The 9029-nt window shown below is 60.6% G+C and overlaps 3 protein-coding genes and 1 non-coding gene across 4 annotated transcripts; 1 reads left to right on the top strand and 3 right to left on the bottom strand.

The window, feature by feature from the left end:
* Positions 1-264: 264 nt before the first annotated feature.
* On the bottom strand, positions 265-1393 carry VDAG_09477 (uncharacterized protein; the record flags this gene model as incomplete). The annotated part of the gene is made up of 3 exons (XM_009658438.1): positions 1140-1393; positions 439-1043; positions 265-381 (listed from the first exon to the last, which is right to left on the bottom strand). The coding sequence occupies exons 1-3, from the start codon at positions 1207-1209 to the stop codon at positions 265-267; spliced, it is 792 nt and encodes a 263-aa protein (XP_009656733.1). The 5' UTR covers positions 1210-1393.
* Positions 1394-2450: 1057 nt separating this feature from the next.
* Positions 2451-2541, bottom strand: VDAG_20248. The gene has a single exon. It is a non-coding gene; the product is annotated as a tRNA-Tyr (tRNA).
* Positions 2542-3909: 1368 nt separating this feature from the next.
* Positions 3910-7769, bottom strand: VDAG_09476 (uncharacterized protein; the record flags this gene model as incomplete). Its single annotated transcript, XM_009658437.1, has 3 exons — positions 3910-4106; positions 4189-5150; positions 5941-7769. The coding sequence occupies 3 exons, from the start codon at positions 7767-7769 to the stop codon at positions 3910-3912; spliced, it is 2988 nt and encodes a 995-aa protein (XP_009656732.1).
* A 234-nt stretch (positions 7770-8003) lies between these two features.
* Positions 8004-8303, top strand: VDAG_09475 (uncharacterized protein; the record flags this gene model as incomplete). The annotated part of the gene is made up of 1 exon (XM_009658436.1): positions 8004-8303. One exon carries the CDS (start codon positions 8004-8006, stop codon positions 8301-8303), a length of 300 nt encoding a protein of 99 aa, XP_009656731.1.
* Positions 8304-9029: the final 726 nt, after the last annotated feature.

Raw genomic sequence — 9029 nt, 5'->3', positions numbered from 1 at the left:
CATGCATCACATCATCAGTACACATGAAAAGGCGACCGTGGCGTCGGCCTTTAGCTTCAGCTTCGGCTTCAGCTTCGGCTTCGGGCACACGGCAGCAGTCTGTTTGACAAGCGGTCCGGCCGGAGATGTTCATGACTCCGTCCGAAATGTTCATGACTCCGTCCGAAATGTTCATGACTCCGTCCGAAATGTTCATGACTCCGTCCGAAATGTTCATGATTCTCCACGCCCCGATACAACAAAGGCACAGGCGAGCGACACGCCTCATTTGGCCTTCTTGCTGGTCTTCTTGCCGAGGGCCGCCTCGCGCTTCTTGGCCTCCTTGGCGTCAATCTCGGCCTTGCGAGCGGCCTCCTGCGCCTCGCGCTCCTCCTTTTCGGCCTGCATCCTGTTAGTCTGCTGTCCTCAAGGAAAAGAAGAACGAGGAGAGAAACGTACGGCCCGACGTGCGCCCTCGGCCGCGCGCTGCTCGCGGATGAGCTTCAGACGCGCCATGTCGGCCTTGGCCTCGTCCGTCTTGCCGGCCTCGTGCAGACGCCTGTACTTCTCCTTGGCGACGAGGGCCTCGGCGCTCTCGCGCTCCTTGCGGTTCGCGGCGCCGCCGGCGCTGAGCCCCTTGACGCCGTCGGTGACGTCGTCGACGCCGGCGTCGCCGCTCTTGGCGGTCGCGGCCTTGGTCTGGTTGCGCGCGGCCTTGGAGTGGTTCGGGTTGGCGGGCATGTCGTCGTCATCGTCGTCCGACTCGTCCTCTTCCGAGTCGCTGGGCGGCATGTCGCCGACCTCGACGGCCTGGGCCTTCTTCTTGGCAATGGCGGCGTCCTTGCGGGCCTTGGCCAGCTTCTTGCGCTCCTCGCGCGACACGGGGCCCTTGTCCTCGGCGGCCGAGTCGTCCTCGTCGTCGTCCTCTTCGTCGTCCTCCTCTTCCTCCTCTTCGTCTGAGGACGCGTTGGCGCTGCCCTTTTCTTTGGCGCCGGCGGCCCACATGCTGATTTCGTTGCCTTCCGAGTCGACGGGGCGCAGGTCGCGGGAGAAGTGCTTGCCGCCTTGGTCTGTTAGCGTGGTCTGGAGCCTTTTCGGTTCGAAGCAATGTCTGGTGCAGTTTGGTGCAGGCTGGATGGTCGGGACGTCAGGTTACGTACCACCACGAGTGTACTTCTTGAACTTGCCACCGCGGCCGCGGGAGTTACCACCGGGAGCACCACCAGCCATGATGTGTCGTGTGAGTGGGGAAGGGAGAGGAGAGCGTGTAAAGGAAGAGAGAGGAGAGCGTGTAAAGGAAGAGAGAGGAGAAAGCGTGTGAAGGAAAGGAGATGATCAAGGGCTGTTCGCTGGTGTGCGGTGCTGCTGTGGCAGAGGTGCAAGGCAGAGGTGCAAGGCAGAGGCAGACGGAAGAGACTGCGGGGTCGTTGAAGTGGGATGTTTGGTGTTTTGGGTGGTGGCGGGGTATCGGCGGTGGGATGGAGGGGCAGAAGGGTCCGGCCAGTGACAAGCACGAGGAGCAGGGCAGCTTGGCAGGGTGGGCTATATGAAGATGCTTGAATGATATTTGTATGCTTGATGGCGATGAAGATGGCTGAATGGTATTTGTATGATTGATGGCTATATGAACATGGTTGTATGATAGTTGTCGATAGTTGCAACTTGTAATCACAGCACCGTCAGGACGCAGGCCGGTGACTCGAGCAGCGCGTCCTCGTTCAGGCAGAAATCACGGTCACGGCAAGAGGCAGCACGCAGCACGCAGCACCTGCCTGTGCATGCACTGCTCTTGCCTCTGCCTACCTCTGGACGTGCACTGCTCTTGCCTCTGCTGTCCATGCACTGCTCTGCCCTGCCCCTGCCATCGTGCTCACTGCTCCTGCCCTCAGGCTCCCTGCCCCCTAGTCGACGCCCCTCGAAGCCCCTCAGTGGAAAGTGCCAATGCCGTTTCTTACTGGAGGCACGACATGCCGAAGGCCCCGCTCTCTGCTGGTTTTTAGGCCTCGCTTCATTGGCTCGACCCAAGCATCCACACACCCAGCGCCGCCGTTCCTGGCGGTGCCTTGGTTGCTTGGGTGCCAGAGCTTGCCAGGGTGCTTGAGGTTTGGGGCTTGGGTGCCTTTTGGGTCCAACTGCAGAGACAACGAGTCTCTGGCGGTGACAAGGGCTCGAGACATCTCTGCAGCCCAGTCATCCCAATCATTCCCTCCCAATCATTTCATTCGGCCTGATGTGTGCTGCGAGCGATGAGTGCCTGGGGTTGGGTCGTCATGCTGGATACGGGCCGACGTGGTCTGTCATCTGTCCGCCATGGCTGGCGTCTACGTAGGGTTCGTAGTGGTGCAATCCACACAGGTCAAGTGTGAGGCTGGTCCTGGCTGGCTCGATGATCCATGAGTCACAGTCAACAGCAGAAAGAAAGGAACAAAAAAGTTTACAAAATCTAGCGAAGCTGTGCTGCGGTAGTGACATCCTTCCGACCGGAGTCGAGCCGGTGACCTTTCGATTGGAAGTGAAGACCAGTTACAGTCGAACGTGATGAACCAACTACACTACGGAAGGATTTGCTGGGGCTGCCATCTTCCTGTGCCTTGAAGAATCGCGAGATGACACACCGTCCCCCCCCCCCCCCCCCCCAAGCCCCCTTGGCCAAGGCCCCCAACCCCAAAAAACGGCTGACTCATCTCGGATCGGCGCCGATGCCCCGAAAAACGAAATCCGCCCCGCAGCAGCAAGAAACAAAACCGCGCCGCAGCCGTCGCGCTTTTCCCGTTTTTTCTCCTTTTCCTCTTCTTCATCATAAAACACAACTCCCCTCTATTCACTCTAGCTTTCATTCCACCATGATTGCCTGGAGGGGAAACGAGGGGATAGACGAATGCTGGTCTTTACGTTCTCTTACCCTCTGGCCCGTGGCAGCTTTTTTTGCTGTGTTGGTGCTCAGAGAAATTTTTCGAACGGCACATCCTGATGAAGAGTGACGCATGGGCGTGGGCGTGGCCCGGAGGGGCGTGGGCCGTAAAGGCCTGTTGCTGCCTGCTTGTTGCTGCCTCTCATGTGGCGTTGTCGCATTTCGTCTCACGATCCGCGTGCTACCTTACTGTCAGTAAAACAAGGCGTCTCGACGTGACTGGGCATGTCCGTCGATTCTGATCGAGCCAGCTCTCATGACAGCTGGTAGTTGGCAGCAGTGCTGGTGTCCAGCCGCCAGCTGTCAAACTGGCCAATGCGATGCATGTCGTCTGGGCTCACCAGCTTTTGCAAATCAGGTCTGGCAGCCATGTCCTCCCTTGTCATGACACCAGTTCAGGCGTTTCGGTTCAAGTTCGAAAGTCAAGCCTGGACCGGTCCTCGCAGATGCCCTGGCTTGCCTGGCAGTAATAGCATCGGGCTTGCCAACCGACCCTTGAACTCACCGGATCAATTCTCCCCAAGCTTATCTTCATCGTATCTGGCAACCCGCTGTGGCATCCCAGGCAGGTACCTGGCAGACCCTGAGGCCATGTCATGGTCACGGTCATCATCAGGTGGTCGCAGAGATATTCATCTCTCTAGAACAGGCTGAATCGGGAGCTTTGCCGCTGCTATCATTGCATCAGCCAACGCGGATGATATAATACAGTACAGGCGGCGCTCCTCAACGGCTCCCATTCCTGGTGATCACTGCACTGAACATGGAGTGCCAGTTTATCCACATGTCACATAGGTGACCATTGCCAAGGCGGTTGCCAACGGCGTACGCCTTGTCCACCAGCTTGCTAAGAACAAAGCTACGATCTGCCAAAGGTCACGGATGAACAGCTCACATCATGCTCACTCGTAGTGACTAAGCCTGTCATTGAAGCTCTCCAGTGATTCTCGTGAACTAGATGTCAAGCAAGTGCCCCCTCACAAACTCTCATGTGCATGGTCCCGATCCGGCAGAACAGATCACATGACTATTGGCGAAGAAAGGACAACCCTCTTCAGCCTTGGAAAGCCCTGCCACAGAATCATTGGCAGTGAGTCCGTCTCAAGTGCGCCACTAGTGCATCTTGCAGTGAAATCCGGAAGGTGCTGGCGCGGCGCCGGGCAGGTGGGGCCGAAAACCCGGCAGTCACGAACGACGAAGCCAGTAATATCGGTGCCTACCGGAACGGTATTTATTCCGGCTCCGGCTCCCCCCCTCCGGCCTTCTTTCTTCTCCATCCACACCACATCGACAAAGACCATGGCCGCTCAGATGAACCGCCAGCTCCCCTCGACCTCGTCCCCGTCCCCATCCCCGTCCCCATCCCCGTCCCCGTCTCGCCCTCGTGGCAATGTCTGCCGCACCTGCAGACAGACACTGACCCTCCCGCCGCCCGTCGCAGCCGTGCTCGCCTCGGGTCCCTTCGTCGTAGCCCATCCGTCCATCAGCCGCACAACGCGCCGCTGCCAGAACTGCGACGCCGACCGAGCGCGCAGCATGGCGGGACCGATCCTCGCGCAGCTCCACAACGCCGACAACAAGATTGTGCGCCTCAAGCGCGAGCACCACCACCTCGACGTCACGGTGAAGCTGCTCGTGCGGTTCCTCCCGCGCCATCCGCGCGACGACCTCGACGGCCACTCGCTCCTCATCCGCAAGCAGACGACGCGCGACTGCAAGCACACGGAGCTCGTCCTCTCGGTCGCCTGCGCCAAGGTCCTCCTCAGCGACGCCTGGGCCGAGTACTGGGCCATCTGGGGCTGCGCCGGCACGAGCCACGACACGGCCGTCCGCGCGTGCGACTAGGAGTTCATGCGCGAGGACTGGATGCTCGAGACGACGGACGCCGAGGACGCCGAGCGCCACGCCGTCGACGAGATGCTCTACGTCGCCATGGCCGCCATCCGTGCCCGCGCCACCCGCGAGGACCAGACCTTCGACCTGCTCGAGCCCGTCGACGTCAACGCCCGCGACCCCGCCTGGATCGCCCGCCGCGCCTGCTGCGTGCGCCTCGCCAACGAGTTCGCCGCCGCCTGGGACCGCGACCACGACGATGCCGCCTCCGCCGGCACCGGCACCAGCACCAGCACCAGCACCAGCCGCCGCACCGGCCAGACGCCCTTTGACCGCCTTCACCTCAAGCGGACAGTGGGCCGGCCGCCGCGCCCAGCCGCTTCGCGAGGAGGACCCGCGCCACCCCGGCGTCGGACCCCACGACCACCTGTACACCCAGGACAGCCGCGACCAGGAGGCCGTGCTCGACCGCGTCATCGCCGCGCAGGACCGCGCGCGCAACGCCGAGCGGGAGCGACGCCGCCTCTACGGACCAAACGGACACCACCCTGACGACGCTGGAGGCAGCAACGGCGGCTATCCTTTCAGCGACTATTGCGCTTGGTGATGGTGGCTGATTCTGCGCTGGTGATGGTGGCACCTTGCAGGTCGCAGGAGATGACTTCTTCGGCCACTGTTTGCGGCAGCGAGACGACTCGGATTGGTTTGTTTGGGCGTTCAGGCGGAATCAGCATCAGGGATCCGTACACGAAATGATCCCACATGGATGCGACAGCTTGCAAGCAATGACTTCGGAAATCACCAAATCAAAAAATGCTTGCAAGGAATTACTTTGGAAGTCACCAAATCGAAAAAATCAAAAAATGCTTGCAAAGAATGACGTCGGAAAATAACAAGCGATGTTCCGCTCGACATCAACGGAACGGAACGGAACAACTCAACTCAGTCAAGGACACAAGGGATCACAAGGACAAACTCGAATAACAAAACACAAGGGGATCACAAGGACAGAACTCAAAAAAAAAAAAAAAAAAAAAAAAAAAAAAAAAAAAAACAAGGTCACAACGGAATCAGTAACGCCAAGCTCAAGGCCGAGGAAGGGTTTGCTCAATACTGCAGTGTAGTACAATTCACCCCCTCACATCACCATGCTTCATCCCGTGACAATCTGCCGTGAACCTTGACCTCTGACCTGACCGCCGTGCATCCCCGTCTACCAGTCCTCAACAGTACAGTAGGCCCAGCTGTCGGCGTCCGAATCCACGTCCGGAAAGCAGTCGACGTCCGGCCCCTGCTCCATCGGCCCCTGCTCAATCGACCCCTCAGAGTCATAGGCATAGTCACCCGTCGGGTACATATCAGCGACGGGCCCATGCTCGCCTCCAGTCCACCTTTCGACAAACGCGCAGAGCTGCGGCGACGCTTCGGAGCGGGGAACAGCGCCGTCAGGCCAGAGCTGGCCGCGAAGGGTAGCCACGGCACGCACAACGGCGCGCCTCTTGGTAGACCAGGGCTCAAAGTAATGGACGTCGGCCTCCTCGACGACGACCGGCTGAAGCGGCTCGAGCCTGGCGGCGTCGTCCAAGGCCACGATGCCCGCCGTGACAAAGAGCCTCATGAGCGCGGCTCGAACGGATCGTTCGGCGATCGCCGCGGCGGCTTCCGTCGACTTGATGTCGTCGAGGGAAATGACAACATCAAAGCACGTGCCGGCCTGTGTCGGGCGGGGGCTGAACCGCAGAGGTCCCTCGAACACGTCAGAGCGCTCGCGGTTCTGCGTCGACGGGTCCATCACGCCTGTCTCCTGTTCGGGCACAGCGCTGTCCTCCGTGCCGCCTGATTGCTCAAACTGCCGCAGCAACTCTTCCACGACACTTTTCGCGAGCCTCTCGCCGCGGCTGGGACGGGCACGCGCCAGGCTCTTGAGCACGAGAGGGGAGACCATGATGTACGGCTCGACGCCGCGCTCCTCGTCGCCGTCCATGCGGTCCATGTCGCCAAGGATGTGGGCAAGCATCCGCAGGCCCTCCCCGAACGAAAGGTCTCGCATATAGCGACTATACCTGCCCACAAGCCGCGGCAGTCGGTCGAGGTGCATATTATGAGCCTGTTCCTCTTGCTCGTGATTCAGGTCCTGGAGCTCCTTGAACTGCTGCTGCCGACGATGCTGCCGCTTCATGTGACACGGTATCGCCGCGGCGCGCTCGACGCAGAGCTTCCAGTAGGCGGCCATGGCCTCCATTGTCGTGAGGCCCTTGATGCCGTGGCGCAGGAAGTCGTGCTGCGTCTCGATGGCGGCCAGGCTGGTGATGTCCTCGTTGAACATTTCGAGCTCCTCCGCGTAGAGCTTCTCGCCTTCGCAGCCTTCGCTCTTGGCTCTGCTGCTGAAGGCTTGCCAGTGGTCGTTGTGGATGCGCTTCTTGAGGAACGAGAACCGTGTCCAGTAGGCGGCCTCGAGCTTGCGATAGATGATGTGGTTGGGCTGGATTGTCAGAGTAGCAGCCATGGGAGTAGCAGCCATAGGAGCAGCAGCCGTAGGGGCCGCAGGTGCATGCTGGCCGAGTGTGTTCGGACCTGGGGTGTGCAAGCTCAGGGACGAGTGGACAAAGGACGTCTTCATATCAATGGGCGCCACGGCCAACGTCGAGCCAGACTCGCCAGGCTGACGAGTCGGCAGAGAGGTTTCATTCAGCGATGGCTGGGTCTCGACATCAGTCGGACCGGAACTCAGGGGGTGTCGCGGGGACGGCGAGGGCACAGGCTTCCTGGGAATGTGATGCGGCTGACGGGCCGTGTTGGGTTTGCCAGTGGCCGCATCGCCGAGCTGCTCCATCATTTGGGCGGCCGACGAGTTGATCTGCGTTCGCAGGAGCAGCAGTTTGTGCAGGGCCGCTGTGTCCTTGATGCTTTTTTGCGACGCCATTCTCTTTTGGATGATTTCGTTCATGGTCTTCTCGAGCTCGCTGAAGCGCCTTTTCAGCGCCACGACTTGCAGTCCCACATCTATACCAGACAGAGGTGTGGACGATCCCTCGTGAGCGGGCATGATGAGCTGGCTGCAGGGCTCGAGTCGGTTGATTTGAAGTAGGCTGGTACGGAACGATTGTATGCGACGTGTGGTGTGGGCGGTGACGTGCAAGCAGGAGACGCCTCGGACGGGGGCAGCCCTCTGCTATGTAGACAGACGTCTGCCGTCTCCGACAGGTCGTGTGCGGCGCATAGAACTTTGCGAGCCAGAGCTTAATGCAAACGGTTGGGCTTGACATGGAAGGCTGCCAGCATGCAGCGACCTGTTGGGCCGACCATGAACTTTCGTCCACGAACTTTGGCCCGCGAACCTTGCTGGCTGGCCAGCCTGACAACAGCGCGCACCAGCACGCACCAATCTCACGACCTCATGAAAGACTCCAATAGCTCGTCCATGCGCATGCGCTTCCTCCGCCGCAGAGGCAAGCCCGTCTCCACCGTCGAGGTTTGGGCCCTGGGCTTCATGAACCCCGCCGCCTCCTGGTGCCGCTTGCTCGTGGTTCCCGTGGTTCCCTCGCCCGCGACGGCGGCGGCAGCGTCCCCCGTGCGGTAGAAGGTGTAGCGCGACGTGGCGAACAGCCCGCGGCTGACATGGGCCACGGCGGGCGAGATGCCGGCCCTGTCGCTGTGGCCGAGCTGCAGGCAGGCCATTGGCTTGGGGGGGAGCAGCAGGTTGCCCGACAGGGCGTGCCTGGGCTGCTCGTCTGAGCATTTGTCTCGTCTGGGCTGCCTGTCTGGGGAATTGTCCTGCGTGGGCTGCTTGTCTGAGCATTTGTCTTGTCTTGGCTGCTTGTCTGAGCATTTGTCCTGCCTGGTCTGCTCGTCCGACGATTTATCCTGCCCGGTCTGCCCGTCCGAAGAATCATCCCGCCCCTCAAGCCCCCCCCGCGCTCGGTCCAGCTGCTCAAGAAAAGCGCACAGGAAAAACGCCCACGTCTCAAAGGGAAACCGCCTGCAGGTCCGGAGGTCATACGACGGCGCATCCAGGTACAGCGAGCGGTCCGCGCGCGCCGCGTCGGCGAGGGCGTCGAGGAACGGCGGCGGCGGCTCGTCAGCGACGAAGCGGAGCGGCTGGCGCGCGTCGTGGCCGAAGCGCAGCAGGCCGTCGTCGATGCCGCGCGCGAACTCCTTCAGCGGGACGCCGGGGGCCTGGTCCTGCGCCTGCGCCGTTTTGTCTCCCTCGAGTGACGCGATCAGGTTGAGGTACAGACCAGCGAGTCGTGTAAGTTTTTAATTTGTAATTGATATCCAACCATAGTGATTGGCTTAGTGCTTAGGT

Source organism: Verticillium dahliae, genomic scaffold (genome assembly GCF_000150675.1).
Source record: "Verticillium dahliae VdLs.17 supercont1.26 genomic scaffold, whole genome shotgun sequence".
NCBI classification, from domain to species: Eukaryota; Fungi; Ascomycota; class Sordariomycetes; order Glomerellales; family Plectosphaerellaceae; genus Verticillium; species Verticillium dahliae.
The sequence above is the reverse complement of the archived record's forward strand: the minus strand, read 5'-3'. Positions and strand labels throughout refer to the sequence as shown.